Here is a 27,207-nt window from a genome sequence, read left to right on the forward strand (position 1 = left end):
TAAAAAAAAAACGGCTGGCAGTGAATGTGTTAATAGGTCACTAAAGTTCACAAATCAGATTTGGCCTCCTAGTCTGAACATGGCCTTATTCAGCGGGTATCTTGCATGTTGCGTTCAGGTGCACTGTAAAAAAAAAAATGCAATTCCATCGCGGGCCGCCAGTTGAGTATCACTGCCGTAGGGTATGACTGGCAGACTAACGTAACGTCATGTGAGGGTCTGTGTGTGTGTGTGTCCAGCGCTGCGCTTTGCACGCAGGACAGTCGTGGTGCATTGGTTCCACTTTGGCTGGCTGCATCTGTACCCCCATGCAAATCGTTTGACCATTTTTTTCAATTTATAACTGTATGAAACACCAGAAAACCAGAGGAGAATCCCCCGATTTCTTCTGCTTCTCTATGGAGCCCTAGGCTCAGGTTGTCCGAGTGTATGGTGGAGCTGCACACGCTGTGATTTGCTAGTCTGCGTTCGGGGCGGGACTTAGCGATAGGTCAATTGAGGTGAGAAATCCAGTCACTGGAGATTGAGGAGAATGCCACTGACCACTATCAGTGCTTCATAGAGGCCAACACCTAAGCTATGAAGTGCCAAAGAGAGTAAACATCAAGAAGAGCCTCATCTCTCAACATCCAGATGTCGTTGCGGCACAAAGCACTATCAATAAGTGCTACAGAGAGTCTAGCAGGAGCAAGTCAGAAGAGCACCGAACTAAGATCAAAGCTGCCAAATCCAACCTCTATGCCATCTACGATCGGCTCAAGGAGGAACAGCTGGCCCAGCGGAGCAGTGAAATAGAGGCTGCCAATGAGCGACAAATTGCTGTGTGAAAGTGAACCGGACCAAATGAAAAATGCAACAATGTTGCAACTCCCCCTCCTAAATCACACCGAGTCCACCAGCTTATATTACCGTGACCTAAGTCACAAGCTTGTAAAGAGTCACAGCACATCATTTCATTTGAAATGTAGTGTTGGTCTGGCTGTGTTGACAGTACATCAACATGTTTTCAGAGCTGGTTGAACACAAAGGTTTTGCTTTTGGGATGATTGATGTGTCGTTTGCCATCATGCACATTATGAATTAGTAGGAATGAAAAACAGTAAATTGAGGAAACAAAATGTCTTCTGTGTGGATGAATTCAGCCAAACTGAGGGCAGGTCTGACCCACATCCACGGAGTGAAATGGAGCTCATGTTGTTCTATCTAGATCTTGGCCTCCATAAAACTGTTTTCTCTCCTTATGGCCACTCCTGGCCTCCATAGTTTTCAGTACATTATCAAATAACATTTCCCAATTCCAGTATAACCAGTCCTCTTACTTTGTGTCTGAAGGTCCAGGTTCATTACCGAAGTATGGAGGGCTGTCTTTAGACCAGTCACTCTTCATAGACGGACAGCTGGGTACTGGATACTCTGCTCTCTGCCTGTGGTGCTGACCTCTGGAGAAACAGATGTTTTATATCATCATTAGTTACACACACACACACACACACACACACACACACACACACAGATTCTTGGAATTAGTAGATAGATGTGAATGAAATAATCGTTTGTTTCTGGCTAACATCATCCAAATAAACATCCATTTAGGTTGTTTTGTAGAGCAGTGAGAAGTTATTTTTCTCTTTCCAGTGACTTTCTTTGATATTTTTACTACTAGCTTGCTTTCATAAATACAATCTCATTTAATCATATTCCATCAGGTAGGCTTCCAATATAACCAGTCCTCTTACTTTGTGTCTGAAGGTCCAGAGGCCTAATACCACAAAGCAACATTAGTGGCTTAGCGAGGTAACTTCAGGTTTAACCCTGGGTTTGCCATTCTACGACGCTAGTTAACTTATACCGAGATATATTTCCATAGCAACTTATGCTTCACAGTTAACCTCGTCCAGAGCAGGTTAAGTTGCAAGGATATGACTAAAACTTAAAAGGCACCGCCCACGAACCAATGAGCATTCTGGAAAATCAGTAGTTTGGAAATGGCCAACCAGCTGATAACAACGTGTGTGGTACGGTTTAGCTAGATTGCAATGATCTGGTTAAGCCAAACCAGATCAAGGGACAGTGTTATAGGAAGGTATCATGGGTTGCCAGACGTCACCACAGTCTGCTTGGAGGTGGGTCCAGCTTGCTTTGGCCCCACTCCAGAGAAGGTCCATCTCCAGCACGGCACGGTGCGTTAAAATGTGTATGGGGCAGAAAAACCAGCGCGGCATGGTTTGGTTTGGCACGGCCAAAAGTGCCAGTGGAAAAGGAGCGCTGGGAGTGACCATTAGGAGAAAACATTTATTGCACTCTCAACATATAAAACACCAGTGGCTCCTGCATTACATTACTGGCTTTGTGGTGCTGGAAGTGTTGTTGGAGGACCAGTAGGAGGTGCTCTTTCCCTCTGGTCCGAATGGTCTGATGAGCAGTGTTGGGCAAGTTACTTTCAAAATGTAATATACTACATATTACTAGTTACTTTCATTTGAAAGTAATAAGTTACTTTACAATATTACTTTCTGTGTAGAGTAACTCGTTACTTATTACATTACTTTTGCATTACTTTTACCAAAACAACAGCAGCAGCAGAATGACATCGCCGCCCCGGAACCATCCCAAAAAAAAATTTCAACCGCCTTGAAGTCAGTGTAAACAATCCAAAATTCTAAATGTTATTATTTTCCTTTGTTATTGTCATCTATAGTGGTTATTTGCATAAAAACACACAGTTTGATTAGGAAATGATTGTATCTTTTTTAAATATTTGCTTTGATTTAATAAAATGTAACTCAATTTGTAACTTGAGTTACTTGACAAAGTAACTGGTATAATATTACTGAAATCCTATAAGTAATCAGTTATATTACTGAGTTACTGCTAAAAGTAATATATTACATGTAATATGTTACTTTTGTAATAAGTTACCCCCAACACTGCTGATGAGTAATCTGATCTGGTGAATAATCTCCCCAATGCCACAGGGCAGAGACAGGGACTCTGTCCTGTGAGTGAGCACCGTCCTTCGGATGAGACGTTAAACCGAGGTCCTGACTCTCTGTGGTTATTAAAGATCCCATCGGCACTCTCTGCAAGAGTAGGGGGTGTAACCCCGGTGCCCTGGGGGGTGTAACCCCTGTGTCCTGGGGGGTGTAACCCCGGTGCCCTGGGGGGTGTAACCCCGGTGCCCTGGCTAAATTCCCAAACAGTCCTTCCTTCAATCATGGCCATCTAATCATCCCTCCTCACTTAATTGGCATTTTCAGTCCTCAACTCTCCACCATGATAGCTGATGTGTGGTAAGCGTTCTGGTGCAAACTGGCTGCCGTGCATCACCCAGGTCGGTGCTACACATCGGTAGCCTGGATGGAAAAACCTCGCTCCGAGTCTTCTGGCTATGGGCGGAAGAGCCGGAACCAAAGTGCTGTGCTCCAGGAAAAATATTCCGCTCAATTCCGCTCAGTTCCATGGGCGACGCGATTAACTAGCGTTAGCTAAAAACAAACACTTTGTTTGGTATGTCCATGCTTCTTATTTTTTCTCTAACTCGTAGCGACTGCCTAACGTTGCATTTCTGTGGGGGAAGGAAAACACTGCAGCACAGGCCACCGGAAGACGGGGGCGGGTCTTCTTCTGTCTTCCTGCCTGTAGTAACGCATACGCGGTGACACAAGGTGGTGGATGAGTTGAGTTCCCTCCCCCTCCCTCCCCTGATATGTGAAACGCTTTGTGTCGCTATATAAAATATATAAATCCAATCAATTATTATTATTATTATTATTATTATTATTATTAAAATGTGTAAATCATCAGTACATCAACATGTTTTCAGAGCTGGTTGAACACAAAGGTTTTGCTTTTTGGGATGATTGATGTGTCGTTTGCCATCATGCACATTATGAATTAGTAGGAATGAAAAACACTAAATTGAGGAAACAAAACGTCTTCTGTGTGCATGAATTCAACCAAACTGAGGGCAGGTCTGACCCACATCCAGGGAGTGAAATGGAGCTCATGTTGTTCTATCTAGATCTTGGCCTCCATAAAACTGTTTTCTCTCCTTATAGCCACTCCTGCCCTCTGTAGTTTTGCAGTACATTATCAAATAACATTTCCCAATTCCAGTATAACCAGTCTTCTTACTTTGTGTCTGAAGGTCCAGGTTCATTACTGAAGTATGGAGGGCTGTCTTTAGACCAATCACTCTTCATAGATGGACAGCTGGGTACTGGAGACTCTGCTCTCTGCCTGTGGTGCTGACCTCTGGAGAAACAGATGTTTTATACATATCATTAGTCACAGACACACACATGCACACACACACTCACACACTCACACACACACACACACACACACAAACACACACGAACACAGTCACACATGCACGGGCACACACACACACACACACACACACACACACACACACACACACACACACACACACACAGATTATTGGAATTAGTAGATAGATGTGAATTAAATAATTGTTTGTTTCTGGCTAACATCATCCAAATAAACATCCGTTTAGGTTGAGTTATTTTTCTCTTTCCAGTGACTTTCTTTCTAATCTAGATCTTGCCCTCCATAAAATTGTTTTCTCTCCTTATGGCCACTCCTGGCCTCCATAGTTTTGCAGTACATTTTAAATAACATTTCCTCCATTCCAGTATAACCAGTCCTCTTACTTTGTGTCTGAAGGTCCAGGTTCATTACTGAAGTCTGGAGGTAGTAGTCCTTTAGACCAGTCACTCTTCATAGACAGACAGCTGGGTCCTGGAGACTCTGTTCTCTGCCTGTGGTGCTGACCTCTGTAAACACAGAGGTTTTATACATATCATTAGTCACACACACACACACACACACACACACACACACACACACACACACACACACACACACTCACACACACACACACACACACACACACACACACACACACACACACACACACTCACACTCACAGTCACACACGCACACTCACACACACACACGCATAGGCACACACGCACACGCACACACACACACACACACACACACACACACACACACACGCACACGCACTCGCACACGCACTCACACACACACACACACACACACACACACACACACAGATTATTGGATTTGATAGATGTGAATGAAATAATTGTTTGTTTCTGGCAAACACCATCATAAACATCCATTTAGGTTGTTTTGTAGAGCAGTGAGTTATTTTTCTCTTTCCAGTAACATTTCCTCCATTCCAGTATAACCAGTCCTCTTACTTTGTGTCTGAAGGTCCAGGTTCATTACTGAAGCCTGGAGGTAGTCCTTTAGACCAGTCACTCTTCATAGACAGACAGCTGGGTGACTCTGCTCTCTGCCTGTGGTACTGACCTCTGGAAACACATGTTTTATACATATCATCATTAGTTCTAGTCAAGACAGACAACATTGCATGTGATAGGGTGACGAACCATTCTATTCTATTCTGTAAAGAACCATTTGAAGCAGTCTGTGGGAGCCATTTCCAGAGTTACTGTACTAGCCTAAGTGTAATAAGAACACCAAATATGTTACCATCGTGTCACTAATATATAGGAACTTTCATTCAGGTGACAGGTGTTGCTGAATGGAGATTTATGGACACATGGTTAGATCCTCACAGGGGAATTGGGAGCTAGAGAAGCAGCATTTCCAAGGACCACTTCCCCAAATGAGAGAGAGAGGGGGGGGAGAAACATGACAAAACCTAGAACAAATAAACTGCTGTCAGCTTTTTTGCATTATTATTATTACTATCATCATTATCATTATCATTATTGTTGTTATTATTATTATTATTATTATTATTATTACCTTTATTATTATTATTATTATTATTATTATTATCATTCATGATTAGCTACTACAGTGTGCAGAAATAGGTGAGGAAAAAAAGGTGAGAATGACATATTTACACTTTATACAGAACACTGTATGGACCCAGGAGCTCTTAAACACTATGTAGCTGACATGTCAGACATACAGAACACTGCATGGACCCTGGAGCTCTTAAACACTATGTAGCTGACATGTCAGACATACAGAACACTGTATGGACCCAGGAGCTCTTAAACACTATGTAGCTGACATGTCAGACATACAGAACACTGCATGGACCCTGTAGCTCTTAACTCATTGAGTGCCAGCCACTTTTGGAGAACGGATGCTCCCAGTGCCAGAGTTTTCAGAGCGTTTTCAGTGATTTCTCGAGGCCCACAGAATATTGTGTGATATTACTATGTAAACACCGAACACGCACAAGAACGAGCTGGCTCTATTGTATCATCAGCAAAAAAAAGTTTATTGATACCATTTTCCGTTCTTTAGTTATGAGCCGGAGAAGATAGGTTGTTTTCAGCGTTTTCAGGCTTTTCAAATTATTAGCTGAGATAATCCGCCTTTTGTGAAATGCAGCATTTCAAGCACATTCACTGAGTCTGAAGATAATATTTTCTGATGTAGTGACGTAGTTGTTGTGTGATGCCCTGCGTGCACCACCCCCCTCCCCCCCTCCCCCCGTAAACTCCTCCCCACACTGCACACAGCCTCACGCAACCATTATATTTTCGGAGTGCTGCGTTTGTGTGCTGCTGTCGGCTCTCAGCGCCACAGCAGGGAAGAGCCAACCCGGATTGCTGAATGGTTTGGCGTCAGGGGCTGCTTTCCTGGCTGCTAATCGGGTGGAGAAACTATACAGACAGACAGACAGACAGGGACAGAGGGGCTCAGTTGTGAGCGCGGATTGACTCCTGTTCGGAGCCAATGTCAGCTCCCGCGACAGAGCAAATGGCTCTGGGAGCATGCATCGGTTTGTCTTTGATCCACGGCTTTTAGGCTGTTTCTCGGACCTGTCTCTAATCTGGACTGCACCGAGCAAGCACTGTCGCCACCTAATGAGTCCGTAAAATAGGTTATACACCTCCAATAGCTACTATAGTTGTACAGGAGCTGCGGAAGGCTTTGATCGACGTCCCACCGTCAAAAAACGCATTGGACGTCGAAGGACGTCCGTGGCATTCTACGTCACTATTTAATTGGACGTCGAAGGACGTCCATGGCATTCAATGAGTTAAACACTATGTAGCTGACATGTCAGACATACAGAACACTGCATGGACCCTGTAGCTCTTAAACACTATGTAGCTGACATGTCAGACATACAGAACACTGCATGGACCCTGTAGCTCTTAAACACTATGTAGCTGACAAGTCAGACATACAGAACACTGCATGGACCCTGGAGCTCTTAAACACTATGTAGCTGACATGTCAGACATACAGAACACTGCATGGACCCTGGAGCTCTTAAACATTATGTAGCTGACATGTCAGACATACAGAACACTGCATGGACCCTGGAGCTCTTAAACACTATGTAGCTGACATGCCAGACATACAGAACACTGCATGGACCCTGGAGCTCTTAAACACTATGTAGCTGACATGTCAGACATACAGAACACTGTATGGACCCAGGAGCTCTTAAACACTATGTAGCTGACATGTCAGACATACAGAACACTGCATGGACCCTGGAGCTCTTAAACACTATGTAGCTGACATGTCAGACATACAGAACACTGCATGGACCCTGGAGCTCTTAAACACTATGTAGCTGACATGTCAGACATACAGAACACTGCAGGACCCTGTAGCTCTTAAACACTATGTAGCTGACAAGTCAGACATACAGAACACTGCATGGACCCTGTAGCTCTTAAACACTATGTAGCTGACATGTCAGACATACAGAACACTGCATGGACCCTGGAGCTCTTAAACACTATGTAGCTGACATGTCAGACATACAGAACACTGCATGGACCCTGGAGCTCTTAAACACTATGTAGCTGCCATGTCAGACATACAGAACACTGCATGGACCCTGGAGCTCTTAAACACTATGTAGCTGCCATGTCAGACATACAGAACACTGCATGGACCCTGGAGCTCTTAAACACTATGTAGCTGACATGTCAGACATACAGAACACTGCATGGACCCTGGAGCTCTTAAACACTATGTAGCTGACATGTCAGACATACAGAACACTGCATGGACCCTGGAGCTCTTAAACACTATGTAGCTGACATGTCAGACATACAGAACACTGCATGGACCCTGGAGCTCTTAAACACTATGTAGCTGCCATGTCAGACATACAGAACACTGCACGACCCTGGAGCTCTTAAAACTATGTAGCTGACATGTCAGACATAGCTGTAAAGCAATTTCATTCTATCTTGATGTGAGAGCCCATTTACCTTTTTCAAAACTTTGCCAACATTTGGAGCCATTTTACCCACACTTCCCAGTGAGCTATCATTACAGGCATACATATTTCCAAGAATATCATAAACTCAGCTGTAGCTTAAAAACTGAACTTAACCCAACCTTTGTGGACCTGGCGAACTGAGGTAAAAAAGTAGCCCGGGAATTTGTCTCTGGTCGGCCCACTCTCCGGCCGCAACGACAAAAGCATTTGTCGGATAGGGTCTGGGTCTTAAGAGACCTGCAGTGGGTTGCACCAGCTGTGCGTCAGTTGAAACGTAAGCTAGTTTGAACGTAAAGTCTTACTAAGTCCGAGTTTACGCACTACTAAAAATATTTGGGTTGCACCAAGTGAAATAGTTACAACGTAGGCATAAGTTAGAACTTAAAATTTACACCTACGTCTTACTAGGTGTAAAGTCCTCCGTAAAATAGCAGTTGGCACGGATTGCAACTTGGCACCGTGGCGCATCGTTGTTTTGCGTCCGCAACGCGCTCTCCGTGATCAATTATTACACCCGTTGATATTTATGACTCACGCTTTTGTTTCCCACAAGCTGCAGCACTGCATACAAATTAAAATAACCGCAACAATTTAGGGAGGCAGGATGGTGGTAAATTAGCCTACAATACTGATGAAGAGCTCACAGATAAACGTTAACAGTAATATGAACCTAAACGAACGTTACTCAATAACGTTCTCATTTGATTAGTGTTGATGAAATATGAAAGCACTAATTTGCGGTGGGCAACATGTCCTGTTTTCACTCCACTTACTTAAACAACGGTAAATAAACACAGTTTCCACCGTGCTTTTCACTGATTGGTCACAGATACTGTACACGTCATTGTCTGCGACACACTATTTTGGTTATGGACTTTAGGGTCTACTAGTTAAGATGTACCTTACGTCTCCGTGGTGCAACCAAACAAAGACACAACTTTAGTGTCAAACTAACTAGTTTGAACGTAGCAGTTAGTGTGGACTTTACACCCTAACTTAAGACAGAACTTACGTTCAGCTGGTGCAACAGGCTGCTGAATTCCTGGATTCTTGACATTTTTATGTAGGTAACGTGACAGTACATCACAAAACGAGCCAAATCCATTTAAAAACTAGAAACACCTTTGATTGTAGGCTTTGCAACTAAGGGGTGCAAGATGAGACAGCAATTCATACCCCAGCAGGTGGGGCTGGTGGGGCTGTTATACATTTGAAAGTAAAATGCATCAATCTGGGAGCAATTTGAGAGCAAAACGAAGAGGCTAGATCTAGGAAGAACTACACACATCGCATTAATATACTCTTTAATATGCTGTAGCTTTACAGTGACGAACAAATATTCTCTCCATATTCTGCGAACAGTGTTTCTCAAACACCGGCCATCGCCCACTGAGCCTCAGAGCATCATCTAGTGGGCTGCACATGACCTCTCACATGAAGATATCAGAATGCTAGCCTATCATTTATTTGGGAAGCTGCTCCTGGAATTATTTCAACCACATTAAGACACCTAGAGCTTGGGAACACCATAGAAAAATGCATGCTGTGAGAGATCAAGGCACCCCTTTGAAAATGACCAGCCAGTTACTACCTCAATAAAATTGTGCCTACATTTTTTTGTGTTATTTAGCCCACTTCCAGACAAGCTACCATGGCATGGTCAATGGATGCCTTAGGTCTTCTAGTTTCATATAGATATCAATATCTTCACTTTAGTTTTAAAAATGAAGGCAGATGGGCTAAAAAGCATTTTGTTGTCATGGAACTGTTTGTCTATATCAGGAGTAGATTCAACATTCAAGATTTTTATTGTCACTCCCTGGTACAAGTATCACGTGTGAAATTCTTGTGCTGTGGACTCCGTTTACAACATACTACGAGTACTGCTGGTGAATTGGGCCGAACACATAGGCTACACTGTAAGCTCCACCACTCTGGAGATATATATGATACTGTACTTGTGTTGAGTCATTTTGGCCACTAATTTGGCCAGTTTTGCCCATTTAGTCAGAAATCTGGCTCCTTGAGCCATTAGGTCACCTGCAGAGGTGCTCTTCACACTTCCTGAAAGATCGCACGTAAAATTGCATAGCTGTGGCCGAACACAATTCACAATTCACTCACACTAAACATTGTGGTCATTTCTGGAAAGAACCTGGATGACACACTTAGGGAGGCTATGCAATGACTCACACAATTACTTTTGGGTCATAGAATATGAACACAGAAAGATTGTAATATGAGAAGAACCTACTGCTTTCCAGAAGAAGGGTGCTGTGTAACATCAGTAGAGCCATCCTCTGAGCCCTCACTCCTCGTGGACTTACAGCTGGGCTGAGGAGAGCCTGGACTCTCCTGCTGGACCCTGGTACACAGAGAGGAGGCAGGTCAGACAGACACAGCAGGGTTGGGTATCCTTTGGATTTCAATGGTTCAGATTCTGCTTATCGATTACAGTTCTTGATGATTCGTGATTCTGATTGTTTGAGGGACGGGGTCAAAACAGGTCACATGCTTATTTCACAGATAAACGTTTACTTTTAAAAACCTTGACACAAGCCATATTCAGTCATTCATATTCTCAATTGACTTCATACAGTTTATGGAACATATTTTTTTGGTTGCTGTTATATGATTCAATACTGTCAAGACCCAGGTGAAAAAGTATTATACTTAAATTATACTTTTCACAGTATGTACTAAGTACACTTTCAGTTAGCATATGTTAATTTGGCACCCTTAAGTTATACTTAAGTGTACTTAAGTAGTCATTTAGTAGTACTTATGGACTCCTTGAGCACCTTTTAAGTGTAATTTGTATGCTTTTTTGGAACAACTTTTTATAAACTTTAAGTGTACTGAAGTACACCAGTGAAAAGCATGATTCGTGAGCATTCAAAACACACTTTCAGTACAATTGTATTATATCACCAGTGTGTTGAAAGTATACTTAAAAAGGCATTATAGATCAATTGATGTAGTCTACAAGTATACTTTAAATACAGTTATCATACTATTAATATTCTTCTAGCATGCCTCAGTAATATTTCAAATAAACTTCAAATGCACTTTTTGATTTTAATTACGGTAGTACATTTAAAGTGTGCTATTGTTAATAAGAAATGTATTTATAGTGAAGTTCTATCACAATTTAAGCATAATAAAGACATGTACTTAAAGTGTACTATAATTGACTAAAAGTGTATCTGAAGTGTATTCCATCATTGCTTATGCGTCAGGATAAAAGTGTATTTTAAATAGAACATTGTTATACTTTAAGTACTGTATTAAATGTTCCTGAAGTATACTCACAATACATCACTATTACACTTCACATGGTGCCATTTTAGTACACTCCAAATGTGCCGTTTTGTTCAATGACCAATTGCACTTCAATTATGAGAAAAACACATTTTATTTACATTAAAATATTATGGTAATACAAATGTATGTAAGAAATTAAAACAGTTACCAGTAGCGATGCACAATATATCAGCAATCATATGGCTATCAGCTGATGTTTGATCTTGAATATATCGGTATCAGTCCGATGAGCCGATGGCTGGAAAGCCCTTGTTGGTGGCCTATACCCCAGGAGGCGTAGTAGACATAAGTAAGTCCGATGAGCCAAATAACCAAAATGTTAAACCATGAAGCCACAGTCCTGAAGGCAGGCTGGTTGACAACGCAGGCTGGCTGACAACGCAGGCTGTGATCTGCTCCCATAGGCTGCTGTCCTTCTGCACCGGAGTGGAAGACCTGTCCGCCAACAAGGCTGAGGGGATGAGAAAAGAAAAAGACAAATTAATGCAAGACAAGCTTTTATAGTGAACGCAGAGGTCAAGGAACTGTAAGAGAAGAGGTAGAAATTTAACAATGTGGCTTTGTTGCCTAAACCTAACCAACGGCACTACACGGCCTCTATTAGGGCTGCACGATTTATCGTATTTTCATCGTCATCGCGATATGAAAATGCGCGATGAACACATCGCAAAAGTCACGTGTTATCTGGCCAATACTCCACTTCTGTTATAACATTTCAGTCTGGAATATGGAATATCTTTCAATAATCGTTATGACTAAAAGTAATCTCATGTGTAAGAAATGACTGTTCTACATTGAAGTAAAAATGTAAATAATTAACTTGTTGGTTTTGGATTTTTTTTAGCTTCAAGAGTGCATTTTTGTTCGTATGACCCTCAACACAGGCTTTGAGAATCCCGTGCCACTTACTGATACATATGCTTAAATTAACACACTCGTATTGCAAAATGAATTTAGGCCCTCACTGTAATACTTCAGAAGTTGAATTTGAAGTTCAGCATTAATACATTTGTCATTTTTTGTCTTAGATTTACCTTTGTGTGTTATTGCAATATCAAACTACATAATTGAGAATCGATTCTAGATTCTGGAATCGAGAATCGTTGGAATCGAGAATCGATTCTGGAATCGGATCGTGACCCCAGGAATAGGAATCGGATCGGATCGTGGCTTAGCCGGATCAGAGCACCCCTACCCATTAATATTTTTTTTATAGCATTTTTTTATTTATCGCAGGTCATATCGTCATCACAATATTGAACAGTTATCGCACATCGTGCAGCCCTAGCCTCTATCTTCCCAAAAGCGCTAATTTTCCGCTCGTTTAACGCCATGCGCAATGCAAATTGGGGGCGGACACAACCGCATGACTGTGAGATACAGTAAGTGTACTGGGCATTGGCTGCCACAAGCCAAAGCAGGCGTTTCAGCGCTAAAATGTGGGATAGATGGCGTTATCCTATCGTCAGCAGCGCGCAATTACTTTGCGCTAAGAGCTATGAAAAGGACCTCTTACGCGCAAATACCTCTCTGCGCTGGGCGCTCTGCACAGAGATTACGGCTGCGCTCCGAGCGCAGAGAGGTATTTGCGGAGTGGAAAGTGGAATTACTTTTGGATATTTATATATATTTATATATATTTGGGTATTAGCAGCAGATAATTCAGTGAGGCAATCAACTATAACTCACTGAGAAACTTTTATCACATCGCAAAGAGGGAAATAAATTGAGAACACTTGTGGGACAATGGACATAGGCTATTTACCTTCATAACCTGAAGGGTCGGCACCACAGACGATCTGTCAATAAGCTCTCTCTGTCCTCGCAGGAGTGAGTACACTCTATTACGCATGGAGATAATTACAGCATATTGCATGCCTCGGTGAGGAAACCTCACGCAAACAACCATTGCGAGACGGGAATCTGATTGGTTTTGATTGACGTATGCCAGCCTTGCCCGGTCACGCCTGTGAATAATTCTGGTAGTTAAGACCGCCCAAATCCCGTTTGCGCGGGCATTTTGGGGGGTTACATGCTGCCACTCCGACGTGCTGCCACTCCGACGTTCTGCCACTCCGAAATATCGGCACTCAGAAAGGGTTCTATATTCCCCGTTTTTCACTAACCTCTCCCAGCCCCCACGCCAAACCTAACCTCCCCCCATGCCTAAACCTAACCTCCCCCAGACCCTAACCCAAAACCTAACCTCTCCCACCCCCACGCCTAAACCTAAGGTCGGCATTGCGGCTTCTAAGGTGAACGACCGCCAGTCCGAATACTGGAAGTTAATGTTCGGAGTGGCAGAGCTTCGGAAAGGCAGACAGTTACCATTTTGGGGCGCAGATGATTTTTGGCAGAATTGTTTCCGCATGCCCGCCGAGAATTGCATCCCCAACATATTTCGGGGCTGTTTTAACTTAGAAATCAGGGAGGTCACGTCTACCAGACAATTATATCACTTTGAAACAGTAAAATTTCTGTATAAATCATTACCAGTAGCTCCCGTGAGGTGGGGATGTTTTTTTTTTGCTGCTCGGTGGGGGAGGCAAGGCGGAACGCTATCGTCCGTGCCTTAATGCACGCGCAAACAGTGCGCAAAGCGCTATTTAGGGTTAGCGCCTGTCGGAAGATAGAGGCCCACGTGTTTACTTTAGTTCTTAACGGCGGAGGAATGGAACTGTTAACATCGGTAGTGGGCCATGGGATCCTGACTATACGTCAAACTAGGATGCGATGAGAATGAGAACGTGCTGGGTGTGAAGAGACAGTAGTCTGCTTGCTACTGAAACACACAGGCCACATCTTCTTTCTGGACGGACAGATTTGTCACCGCAAATTAGAGGCATTTTCTATTTTATTTTTAAATGGCGTTGACATTCCAAAACAACAGAAATCTATCCTTTCTGATGGATCGGTGTGGCTGCAGTTAATTCCTTCCAGAGTCATGTTCACAGCACACAGAACACAACACAGCGTATAGCCTAATATATTTACATAATCTTTCAGTCATTTCTATAGGATAACCACTGTGTGTGCGCGTTTCTTCCCCAGCGGCAGCATGGTCTGGGGGAGAAACGCGAAACCGAAAGTAGACCAAGATGCGTGTTGCATCTCAAATATCCAAATATTCACTGTTGACCTACCACCGAATATCCGGAGCCCAAATGTTTTTATTCAGGCCAGCCCTGGAATTAGATGACTATGAGCAGACAAATAAATGAGCATATACTGTACTTCCTGCTTAATATTTCCTCCTACTGGGCGTCCGGGTAGTGTAGCGGTAGATTCCCTGCCTACCAAGATGAGGGTCGCAGGTCCGTGCCCCCGTGTTACCACCGGCTTGGTCGGGCGTCTATACAGACACGATTGGCTGTGTTTGCGGGCGGGAAGCCAGATTAAGGGCATGAGTCCTGGTCGCTGTACGACCGCCTCCTCTGGTCAGTCAGGGCGCCTGTTCGGGGCGGAAGGGGACTGTGGGAATAGCGTGATCCTCCCACATGCTACGTCCAGCCACTGAAGCTCCCCGCTATCAGGTGAAAAGCAGCTGGCAAATGTGATCGACAGACGGGGTGGAGCAGCGAGCGGGGCAGCAGAGGGAAATTGGCCAAGTACAATTGGGGGAAATGAGAAAAAATAATAATATAAAAAGGGATAACCCACCTACTGATGTTGACGAGTCCGTTAGTGGCGTGTGCTTTACGTTGAGGCTGAGTGAGGTCAGTCAGACTGAGGATGATCTGATGTTCAGTGAAGATGAGGTTGGAGCAAACACACCAGAGGGCACATCTAGAAACACACACCCACACCAACAATTACTCCCAACAGCTTTTAGAAGCACCTGAAGAGTATGGCAACTGTATCACATTTGAAATATTCCATGATTAAGATAAGACATGGGGAGCTGTGCAAATAAAAACAGACATCCAGAGCAGGACTCTACCTTAGTCTCTTCCTATTTCAGCCCTACTTGGGGAAAGTCTGCTGAGAGTGGGCAGGATGCTCTACACAGGGCAGCGCTGAGCAGCGGCTGGATGGCTGGTATCCCAGCAGAGGGTGGGTGGCTGGTACAGGCCCTTGACAGGTGACACGACCGCTCTGGGAATCACAAACAGGAACTATTATATATACTGTATTCCAACCACATGCAAGCACCAGGTCCCTCAGCTTTTTTTTTAAATAAAATACAGTTGTACTGTCATACCTCTGGGCAGCTGTATCTGTTGTCGATGGAGTGATGTCGAGTTTCTACGAGGAGTAGATGGGTAGTGAAGATGCAGCGCACACAGAGCAGCCTCTGGACACACTGCCTTAAGCTGGACAACAAAGTCAGATAAGATTGCAGTGAGAAAACTTCATTTTCTATCTGTAGTACTCATGAGTGTAATTTTTTTTCAGCATCTTCTGGAGAATCTCTTTTTGTGGATTTTTCTCACATTTTCTCCCCAAATGTACTTGGCCAATTCCCCGTTATAACGGTCGTTGCGCGGGTCAGAGGGGTTTCACCAGCAGGACGTAGCGCATGGGAGGATCATGCCATTCCCCCCAGTGCCCATTCCCCAAAACAGGTGGCCCGGCCAACCAGATGAGGCGCTAGTGCAGCGACCAGGACTCATACCCTACCGGCTTCCCACCCGCAGACACGGCCAATCTTTAGGAATGTCTGACCAAGCCAGAGGTACCTCTGGCAGGAGTTGAACCTGGGACTCCGCGGTGGTAGGCAAGTGTTTTTACCTCTACACCAGTGGTTCCCACCCACCGGGCCCCGGTCCATAAAGCATTTGCTGCCACGCCGCGGGGAAGCTAATATGATTCTGCAGGGAGAAAGAGAGTGAGATAGCTCTCTCTACACACACACTTGCATTAAGAGAGGGTCCATGAAATTGAGAGTTTACAGTCTATTATTTCACTTGTAATTCACTATTCCAGTGTGTCAGAATTTTACATACACTAAGAAGCTGACTGTCCCCTAGCCCCATAACGTGACGCTGCTACTGTACTCCGATAATATTCTCGTACAGCAGTCATCGTCACACAGCGTTCGAATCCTCAATAGGTGGAAAACGCTGTTAAAAAAGCTCTCCTACCCGTATCCCACCTCCGATTGCAGATCCGAAGATATGATAGTCCGCCTAGTGAAGCCAGTAATTTAGCCGGCGCTGTTAAAATGATACTGCTTGCGTGAAACAACCGTTTAGAAGCAGTCTTTGTACAGCCTGCGCTGAATTTACAGCAGGGTGTGTTTGATCTCACTATCTTGGTGCACCGCTTGCACATGGCGAGCAAACAACACATGCAGTCACACGGAGACGGCGGCTGTCAGTGATCAACGCAAATCCAGCGCACCTGGGAAGCAAAACATGTCATGAAATAGGTTCCTGTCGGCTTCTCCTGTCCTCAATACGGCACAGGCTGTGCAAAGACTGCTTCTAAACGGGTGTTTCACGCAAGCAGTATCATTTTAACAGCGCCGGTTAAATTACTGGCTTCACTAGGCGGACTATCATATCTTCGGATCTGCAATCGGAGGTCGGATACAGGTAGGAGAGCTTTTTTAACAGCGTTTTCAGCGGGGACCGCCTTCCATTCCGAAACACCATCGTTCCGACACCCCCCCACTCAGAAACCCCCCCACTCCGAAATTGAAATTGATTTAACCCCCCCACTCCGAAATTGATTTTCAAGTCCATATTTCTCCGAGTTTCCTGCATTCCTGCAGCTTGAAATAAATGTTTCAACTCATTGTTTTTTTTATTATATGTCACTGTCTTCATATAATTTCGCTATAGCAGTAAACACGAGCCTGCTGCATTCAGATAGATACAGGAATGTGAACGTTGGATACATCCTAAAATCAGCTGTGGATCACAGACATGTTTGCACTCTGTGTTGTTCAGAATCGTGCGAGCCGCTGCTCAGGGACTGGGCACAGCTGTCCTGCTTGCTTTCTCCCCCACTCCGCAAAGAAATAGGCTACACCTTGACAACGCACACTCTAGTTAACCGCGTATCGGGCCCGGAGCAGTGTTTTTATTTTTATTTTTTGGCACACAGACTTTCCACTCTGCTGGTCTAAATAGCCTACCAGGTGTGGTCTTGCGCATTCCTGCCTCGCAGTTTTCTGCAGGTGCACAGAGATATCTCTCTACAATCACTAAACATTGTTAATTTATGTTGTCTTGCCATACAGATCTGTTCCACAGCAGCATATTCAACTGATTATTTTTACGCCGACAGGATCTAATCATAAATGATGTTTTCTACACATCTAAAGGTGAGCTGTTACACACGCCCACATTCATACCCTGACAAGTGTTTGAAAAAAATTAATTGTAACTTTGAGTCAAATGCTCACAGTTGAATAAGGTTGAGTCATATTAGCAAGATGTGGACGTTCTTATTTGTGAATGCCAGTCGGGTTGAATTGATTTTGTTTTATGAAAATCGGAGGAAATTTAGCTTCCCCATTCCCGATGGTCTAGCGCCGCCTATGCATATTTTCAATAAAAAACAATGAGTTGCAGTGTTTGATGCAGGAAACTCTGAGAAATATGGACTTGAAAATCAATTTCGGAGTGGGGGGGTTTCGAAATGGAGGGGATGTCCCCATTCGGAATAGGGGTGCCTTTAAAAAAATGGGAAAACCCCTCCATTACGAAGAATGGAGGTCGATCTTCGGAGTGGGGGGGTTTCGAAAAGGCAGGGTGTAACCGTTTTCTACCTAGTGAGGATTCAAACGCTGTGTGACGATGACTGCTGTACGAGAATATTATCGGAGTACAGTAGCAGTGTCACATTATGGGGCTAACTGTCCCCATGTCCTCACTGCCTACTGCCCAGGTGGGTTCATCAAAAAGGAGTTTCTGTGTGGAATTTGCAGTTCTCACTCTGCTCCCCGGGGGATGAATCCCCTGCAATATATATATAAGAAAATAATATCTGTTCTGTGATAAACCATGACAAAATAGACAGGTTAACATGACCATTTACTATTTTATGGTGTGTGAGGAAGAACAGTAACCTTATTCCTCTTACCTTCTGTCGTTGCCTTTCATGATCACCCCTTCAAGACAGACAAAATCCTCCCGACATGACTGCCTATTGTGAACAGGAGAGAGTTGTAACTAGCATCGAGTTAGCAGCTAACGTTATACAGTACTTGATTGTCTCTGGCTGCTAGCTAAGCAGACTGAGTCCCCACACTAACGTCAGCTAGCATTGTTTTGTAGCATACTGTTCACCCTTTGAGTAAATGTAATTCACAAATAAGTCTAAAACGATTCAACTGTTAACGTAACATTAACGTTACATCAGTCTCACAGACTAACCTAGCGTTAACTAACGCTGGTAACGTTGTGTTAAAGCAGTCTATACAGAGAATAAGCGCTAACGCAAGCTAATCTGCTTTAGCGTTAGCTAACGTATGCTAGCTAATAGAAAAACGCACATAATGTTGCGTTTCGGGGTACACCAAAATACTTTGGTACCGTCTGCTTATACAAGACATACAGTTTTAAATGATAAGCAACTAGTTTTGTCAATATTACCGTATCCCGGGCGGCAGGACGCCCGCTCGAATTTCAAACGAAACATGTTGGCTGGCCTGGCCATGATCACTTCCGGAAGTACCTTCTTCTTCTTCTTCTGATATTTAATGGCGGTTGGCAAACAGCATTTTGTGCAATACCGCCACCTTCTGAATTTTAGCAGTTACACAATATTATTCACAGTGTGGGAAAAACAAAAACGATGTCCACCAAAGTGCTCAAAAACATAATAGTGTCTCTTCTTCTTCTTCTTCTTCTTCTTCTTCTTCTTCTTCTTCTTCTTCTTCTTCTTTGCGTTTATAGGCAGAACCGGGAGTACCTCGCTTTCATGTCTTAAAAAAAAATTGTATGGGCTATTAATAACTTCACTACTTATTTTATTGTTTACCCTTGTTTTATTTGCTTAGTGGTATCTATTTTATCTGAGAACTGAATACAGTAGGCTACATGGAGCTGATACTTGAATTTGATCACTGAGTCTGAGACACATGATTGTGTTTGTGCAGGGCAGGCTAATTTTGATCTTACTGATCTTATTTGAAGAGCTGAATATTTCAGACAAATAGGGATCAGTGCTGAGAGAGAGAAAAAGTAAATTTTAAGATCCTAAATGTCAATGTCACCTTGCTACCTTCTCACACGGATAGACAGACAGGCAGGCGGACGGACGGACGGAGACAGACAGACAGACAGACAGACAGACAGACAGACAGACAGACAGACACACAGACAGACACACAGACACACAGACATGTTATTTTAATGTGAGCCAGCTAGCTTTACAAACATTCTCAGAATTAGTGTTTGGGAAGTATAATTAGTTACTTATTATTGATTATTCATTTAAAAAGTAATACAATTACTTTACTTATTACTTGGTTTCAAAAGTACTTGTTACGTCAACAATCAGCCAAACGTCATACATTTTATTTATTTGCCTATATAGTACAAAAACAAATCATGATCTGGCAACACTAGTCTTGCAAAGCCAGACCTATCTCCACTTTTCATTTCAACACTATGCCAGCGCTGGAGAAAGTAATGCAGTAACTTGAAATTACTTGGATTACTAACTGTAATATAATTACTTTTTACTTCAATGTAGGAAATAAAAAAATTAATGATTTTGGAGCAACTTTTGTCCCCACTGTCTAAAAACTATAGGGTCACACTTAGTGCATAAAGGGCTAGATAAAAAGTAAAATGACTGAATAAAGACATACTCAAAAAAGTACAAGTACACAAAAAGCTAATCAATTACACTCATTTGAGTACTAGTAATTAGTTTCCTTCCATCTTGTATTACGACTGTAAGTATTTACAACTTATCCTACTTAAAGTACAGCTAAAATGAACTAACATTTAAGTGCACTCTTTATAAGTTTACTTAAATACACTTCTAATGAAGTGGAATTAAAGTACACTACAATAAATCATACTAGTTGTGTATTAAGAAGGACTTTAACAAAAGTGTACTTTTCACAAGTACACTATGTTACCACTAGAAGTGCTTGCACTTTAGTATACTTTTTTGAAGTACACTGAAATACAGCTTAAAATGAACTTATATTAAAGTTCACTCTTTGCAAGTACACTTAAATACACTTATAAATAATTAAATTTAAAGTGTACTACAATAAAGCATACTGTTAGTGTATTACAATTGACTTGAAAATAATTGTACTTTTCATAAGTATACTAAATTACCACTTTACGTATTTGCAATTTAGTATACTTTTAAAAAGTACACTAAAATTACAGCTTAGAATGAGCTTATATTAAAGTGTACTATTTGCAATTACACTTAAATACACTTATAAATAATTCCACTTAAAGTATATGAGAATAAGGTATACTAATAGTGTCTTACAATGGACTTGAAAATAAGTGTACTTTTCATAAGTATACTAAATGACCACTTTACGTAGTTGCAATTTAGTATACTTTTTAAAAGTACACTAAAATACAGCTTAGAATGAGCTTATATTAAAGTGTACTATTTGCAATTACACTTAAATACACTTATAAATAATTCCACTTAAAGTGTATGATAATAAGGTATACTAATAGTGTATTACAATGGACTTGAAAATAAGTGTACTTTTCATAAGTATACTAAATTACCACTTTACGTAGTTGCAAATTAGTATATTTTTTAAAAGTACACTAAAATACAGCTTAGAATTAACTTATATTAAAGTGCACTTTTTTAAAGTACACTTAAATGCACGTGTAAATAATAGCAATTAAAGTGTACTATGATAAAGTATACTAATACTTTATTAAAATTGACTTAAAAATAAGTATACTTTTTATAAGTACACTATATGACCACTTTAAGTATTTACAATTTCGTATACTATTTTAAAAGTATACTTAGGTACAATTTATAATACACTTGCAAGAAAGTACGCTTTTTAAAAGTAAACTAAAATACCACTTTAAGTATTGGAAAAATGAGTATATTTATTTTTAGTACATTTAAATTGACCTTAATGGCATCTTTTCTGAAGTACACTTTATAAAAGTACATGTTAAATATACTTTATATTAAGCACAAAAAGTAAAAGTATAATTATAATAACTTTTGTATACTTAAATTATATTTCAAATATACAAAAGTATACTACTTTTTCACCTGGGGAGACATGCTGGTGATGGAAGTAATCTAATGGAAGTCAATCACAGTAAGTTGTACAGGCCAGAAAGAGCACTATGTGTGTAGCTTTAGGAGACAGGAAGACATGCATAGGCTACATTCAACTGGCAAACAGCCACAGCAGCCGGGCAGACTACAAATCAAAGTGCACCTGAAATGTGTTTAGGAACCGATATTTAGACCTGAAATTCATCTCTTTTTTACAGGTATTGGATTTGGTTCTAATTTGGAATAGAGTTTTGGTTCTCAACCCTAAAGACACAGCAGAAAGTGGATAACCAGAAACAATGACAGTGACGATGATGACGACACAACAACAACACCAACAACCACACGTTTATAATTGGACAACCAGAATATACCTTAAAATAATGCTATTTAATTGAAATGGTGTTTCAGTGCAGTACACCTTTTAAGTTTTAGGACTAGATGTAGTAAAATGTATGAATGCTTTAGTGAAGTCCAAATATAAATGTGTTGAAGTAGTTCTTTAAGTAGCACTAATAGTAGGCTAAGGCCCTGTTTACACGACAACGCTCCCTGCATAAAACGTCAAACTTTTTTTTTTTTTTTTTTACGTTAGTGCATTCCCTTTACACGGCAACAGCATTCTTGGGGCCTGAAAACACAAACAAGTGAAAACAGGTTTCCGTCTACCAGAGTGAAATTCACGCTACAAACAGACAAGTGGTTTGACTGAGGAAGTCATTCTCCAGGATTGGTACAAACTATCCCACAACCACAAAAACAAATGTAAAAAGCAGGCTACGTGCTATTTACTGTTAACACCAAACACTGCCCTGTTCCCAGAATCAGAATCAGAATAACTTTATTGATCCCCGGGGGGAAATGATGCCATACTACATTTGCTCACACTCAGATAGGGAAGAATATAAACATAGAGACATTATTGAAGCATAGAGTAGACCAAAAAACACACAACAATAAAAAATATGATACTTATAATAGAAGTAAGGTAGCCTATATACACAATGAAAGTGAATATGTGAGGTACATAGTATTATACACAGCAGTGTGAGTGATAGTAATAACACTAATAATAATGAGAATAATAATAATAAACAAAAAACAGTAATTATGTCCAGTCAGTAAAAGACATTTGTAACAGTGTGGATAGTTGATTATTGCACAAATTGCAGTATTTAGCGGTTATTGCATTGGGTTTTATTGGACAATCAGATGTACATTAAAGTGTGATTAGTGTTTTATTTGTATTAATTTATTTTCCTATGTAGACGGGTGGAGTGAGTCCATGGCTATAATATTGACGGACTCAAATGTCTGATGCCCCTGAGGGAGGAGTTAAAGAGTCTGATGCCCCTGAGGGAGGAGTTAAAGAGTCTGATGCCCCTGAGGGAGGAGTTCAAGAGTTTGATGGCCACAGGCAGGAATGACTTCCTGTAGTGCATCTGCGTGGAATCAGTCTTGCACTGAAAGTAATCCTAGGTTTTACTTATTACTTATTATTACTTATGATTACTTATTTTTATTTTAATGTAGGCATTCCAGGTGTAAAATAAATGTAAAATGTATGTAAAATATAGAGTGGCAGCTTCCCAGGGAAGTTTCTACACTTCACTGTGGGTTTGTGGTGCACCTGTGTTGAACCAATGGGCGATCAGCTTGATGCGTTTCTCGTCATCCTCTGCTCTGTGCAGTTGGTCGCAGTTGGTGGGGAGCAACTGCGGCGCCTCGCTCCAAATCTGTGCCCGCCTCGCTCTCACGAGAGTCCCGTAGCTCACGCAGTCGGAGCAAGTCGGACAACTTGTCTAACCATCATGCAACGGGGTAAGCAACTTGGACAACATCCTCCTCTCTGACACCGCTGTCAGAGAGCCCAGCTCCAGCCCACAATGTCCCGGGCCTTGCGGATCAGTTTGTTGAGTCTGCTGGCATCCGCCACCCTCAGCCTGCTGCCCCAGCACATGACAGCAAACAGGAAGGCACTGGCCTCCACAGACTCATAAAACATGCTCAGCTTTGTCTGGCAGATGTTGAAGGACCTCAGCCTTCTGAGAAAGTAGAGACGGCTTGACACACACTGTCACAAAGAGCTGTGTTTACAACCAAACACAGGCTGCATCTGTAACACTGTCTTACAGTCAGACACCAAAGTGTTTGTTACTAATAGTAGCCTACAATAATATGGGGAGCGCTATCACAGAATTCCACTCTGGAACCTGCTTCTACTTTTTCTTGCATTTTCAGCCCCCAATAAGTCCATTATGTAGGCTACTGTAAACAGCAGGCCCAAAGCCAACAGAAGTTTGCTGTTTCATGCAGGGAGCGTTGTCGTGTAAACTAGGCCTAAAAAAAAGAAAGTCTAGTCACCCTCACCTAAGCCTACAATAATACAGAATGCAATATTATTGTACCATAATAAAATGTCATACAATGTTACAATACAATAATGATAATATAAGACAGGATACAATGTTACTGTACAATAAAACAATACCTTTTCATGCTGGAAATGAACTGCGTCACACCGATATGTGGAAGTGGAACTTTTCTGAGAGAGAGGGGAGGGGCAGAGAGAGGGGAGGAGAGAGGGGGTGGAGCAGAGAGAGAGAGAGAGGGGAGGGAGAGAGAGAGAAGCCAGCAGCTTCCACACAAGCAAGTACAATCCAGCAGAGGGTGACCTCACTCCACACAAAAACAACTCTGTGCATGTTAACTCACCCACTGTCATCCCGCTAGTTTGAAAAAGGAAAAAAACTAAACAAAAAACACTAGAGTCTAGTGTTGTTTTGTCGTTGTTGTTGTTTTTGTTTGTTCTTTATTTTTATTTTCCATTCTTTTATAAAACAATATACGAGACAATACAAGACGCAAAAAAATATACATATATATATATTTATATACATCATCGACATTGCAATGTGGTGCTCCCAGCCGCATGAGGTGCTTTATGGGGCGGCTTTAGCTCAGGAGGTAGAGCGGGTCGGCCAATGACGCAAGGGTTGGCGGTTCGATCCCCGCTCCCTCCCAGCTGCTGTCGTTGTGTCCTTGGGCAAGACACTTAACCCTCCTTGCTCCCGATGGTGTGTAGGCACCCTGCGTGGCAGCCTGCCGCCATCGGTGTATGAATGGGTGAATGTAGACTACCTACTGATTGTAAAGCGCTTTGGATAAAAGCGCTATATAAATGCAGGCCATTTACCATTTACCATTTATGTTTGTAATAGATAATGTGCAAGGAGTCCATGAGATACCAGCCAGGCGAGCCATCCACAGCCCCCAACCTCGATCACCTGTCATTCTTAACCGTGTCAAAGTATAGGCCAAAAAGGTGTCCCATATAGTTGAGAACCTCCCAAATGAGTTGGTGCTCAGGGACCTGAGTGTCTCCATCTGTATAACAGAAATCATGTCCATCAGACACCCGAATGAGACACAGAATTAGTCTTTTGGTGACAGTTGTCCCCAGTGTCAGAGATTGTTGCACAGCTGTAGGGAAGTTCAGAGAGGACTCCGAGCAGCCGAAGATGGCGAGTTCTGCCTCCGGCTGTAGGACTATTTTGTAGGCCTTAAGAGTGCCAATCAAATATTTTGGTCCAGAATCCCTTTAATGAAGGGCAGAACCAGAAGGCATGAGATAGTGTGCCCTCTGACACCTGTCCCCTGTCACACAGTGGTGAGACAGAAGGGTAGAATAGTCTCATGTGTGTGATTTGGTTAAAGAGATACTGTAGCTCAGAGATAGTTTTGGGGAATTTGACTGTTTTCCCACTTCCCCAGAGCTTTGTCCGAGGGGAGGGCCACATGTCTCAGACTTTGAAAACCCCTGCTGTACCCTGTCTTTGTCTTTTGTTTCAAGTCAACTGAAGATACTCACTAAAGAAGGGCTCACAGAGAATCATCTTGAACCACCTGGCTGCAAAGCCTACGATCAAAGGTGTTTATAGTAGTAGTTGGGTTTGGCTCGTTTTATGATGTACTGTCACATTACTCTCCAAACTCGCCAACTATAACTTCTCAGACACATTACAATGGTTTAAATCCTATGTGCAACCGTGAACAATGCGTCATCATCAATAACAAACAATCAACCTCACTAGAATGTAGAACAGATTCTGCAGGGATCCCTGCAAATGTACGCAGACGACACTGTCATTTATGTGCCCGGTCGGCAGGGCCGCTGGAAGTCACTTTAAGCAGGGGGTGCTGGGAGGAAGGGACGGAAAAAAAAATTACGTTTTTTTTTTTTTGGCCATATTTAGAGGAATATTTCATTTTAAATTAACATTAGGATACTGTTGTGATGTAATTATTCAGTATTTTCTCCTTTTCTCACTCATTCAGAGCAAAGAGGGAGATATATAGCATGATGATAATGCTCTATATCTCCCTATTTGCTCTGAATACACCAGTTAACATGACACAGACTTAACATGATAGAAATATTATCAGCAAACTTAATGACGACTAATTATTCTGATGTGAATTGCAATGATTATATCAAGAAACATTGACTCCTCTCTTTGCTGTATAGTGGGAGGTGCATTTTTGAGTAGGCTATTAAAATAGCATGTCAAGTTCACATTTCTTTATTGCCAGATTAAACAATTCGTATTGGTTGTTGATTGGTTCAACACAACATGTGCGCGCATGCGCGCTTCTTCTTCTTCTCTAGCCTACAAGCATGTAACTTCCTTGATTGTTATTGTTGATAATTCTATTTAAATAGGCTACATTTTCAGTATATCAATAATGCAATCATTTCCCAAAACATTCCCAAACAAGAAAGGAACATAGTGCACTGCAAAATATTTTTAATTACATTTGTAAAAAAAATAAAAATAAAACTTTGGGGGGGAAAAATCATCTCGCCAAACATTGACAGGGACAAACATTGCAAACTAGCTTAGGCTATAAATGTTAGGATATATAACAAAGACTGTTTCTTGTGAATGCGCTATGCTTATGTATCTGTCCCTATAGAAATAAACTTTTCAATCAATCAATTACCTACATCAAAATCTCAAGAATCCAGAAATCAAGGTCTCTAAAGATCCAGACCCTATCTGACAACTGCTTTGTCGTTGTCGTTGTGGAGAATGGGCCGACCAGAGACAAATTCCTGGGCCACTTTTTTAGCCCAGTCGACCTGTTACACCCCCACTCTTTCAAAAAGCCGTTCAACACCACTTCCAGCACCAGATGGTCTCCCAACTAACCACAGTTATCCCTGCTAGCATCCTCCTGCTAGCATGTACAGTCATGCAGGAGCCACAGGGCAGGCTATTGTTTTTAGAGCCTACTTTGCAGGTCCTGGATTAGGTGTGACTCCTCCCCTGTTCACATCAGATACTGCTGCACACTGTATACTGTTAAGAGTCAATTCTTACTCAACTTGTTGGATAATAAGG

The 27,207-nt window shown here is 42.0% G+C and overlaps 1 protein-coding gene and 1 long non-coding RNA gene across 5 annotated transcripts in view; both read right to left on the reverse strand.

Moving 5' to 3' along the window:
- LOC310795102 (NACHT, LRR and PYD domains-containing protein 3-like) overlaps positions 1–24,331 on the reverse strand; it is a 65,835-nt gene extending 41,504 nt beyond the window's left edge. For all 4 annotated transcript variants that reach the window (XM_083657131.1, XM_083657130.1, XM_083657129.1 and 1 more), the window contains exons 1-6: positions 24,294–24,331; positions 10,542–10,652; positions 5,253–5,366; positions 4,677–4,799; positions 4,135–4,254; positions 1,320–1,439 (exon numbers count right to left, since the gene is read on the reverse strand). In XM_083657131.1, the coding sequence (XP_083513257.1) occupies positions 1,320–1,439; positions 4,135–4,254; positions 4,677–4,799; positions 5,253–5,366; positions 10,542–10,652; positions 24,294–24,301 (596 nt within the window). In that variant the 5' untranslated portion in view covers positions 24,302–24,331. The remainder of the gene's footprint in view (positions 1–1,319; positions 1,440–4,134; positions 4,255–4,676; positions 4,800–5,252; positions 5,367–10,541; positions 10,653–24,293) is intronic.
- On the reverse strand, positions 15,582–18,707 carry LOC310794654. Its single transcript, XR_014553579.1, has 3 exons — positions 18,644–18,707; positions 15,813–15,924; positions 15,582–15,706 (listed from the first exon to the last, which is right to left on the reverse strand). It is a non-coding gene; the product is annotated as an uncharacterized lncRNA (long non-coding RNA).
- Positions 24,332–27,207: the final 2,876 nt, after the last annotated feature.

The sequence above is a fragment of the Poromitra crassiceps genome, assembly GCF_964638095.1.
Source record: "Poromitra crassiceps genome assembly, chromosome: 20".
Classification (NCBI taxonomy): domain Eukaryota; kingdom Metazoa; phylum Chordata; class Actinopteri; order Beryciformes; family Melamphaidae; genus Poromitra; species Poromitra crassiceps.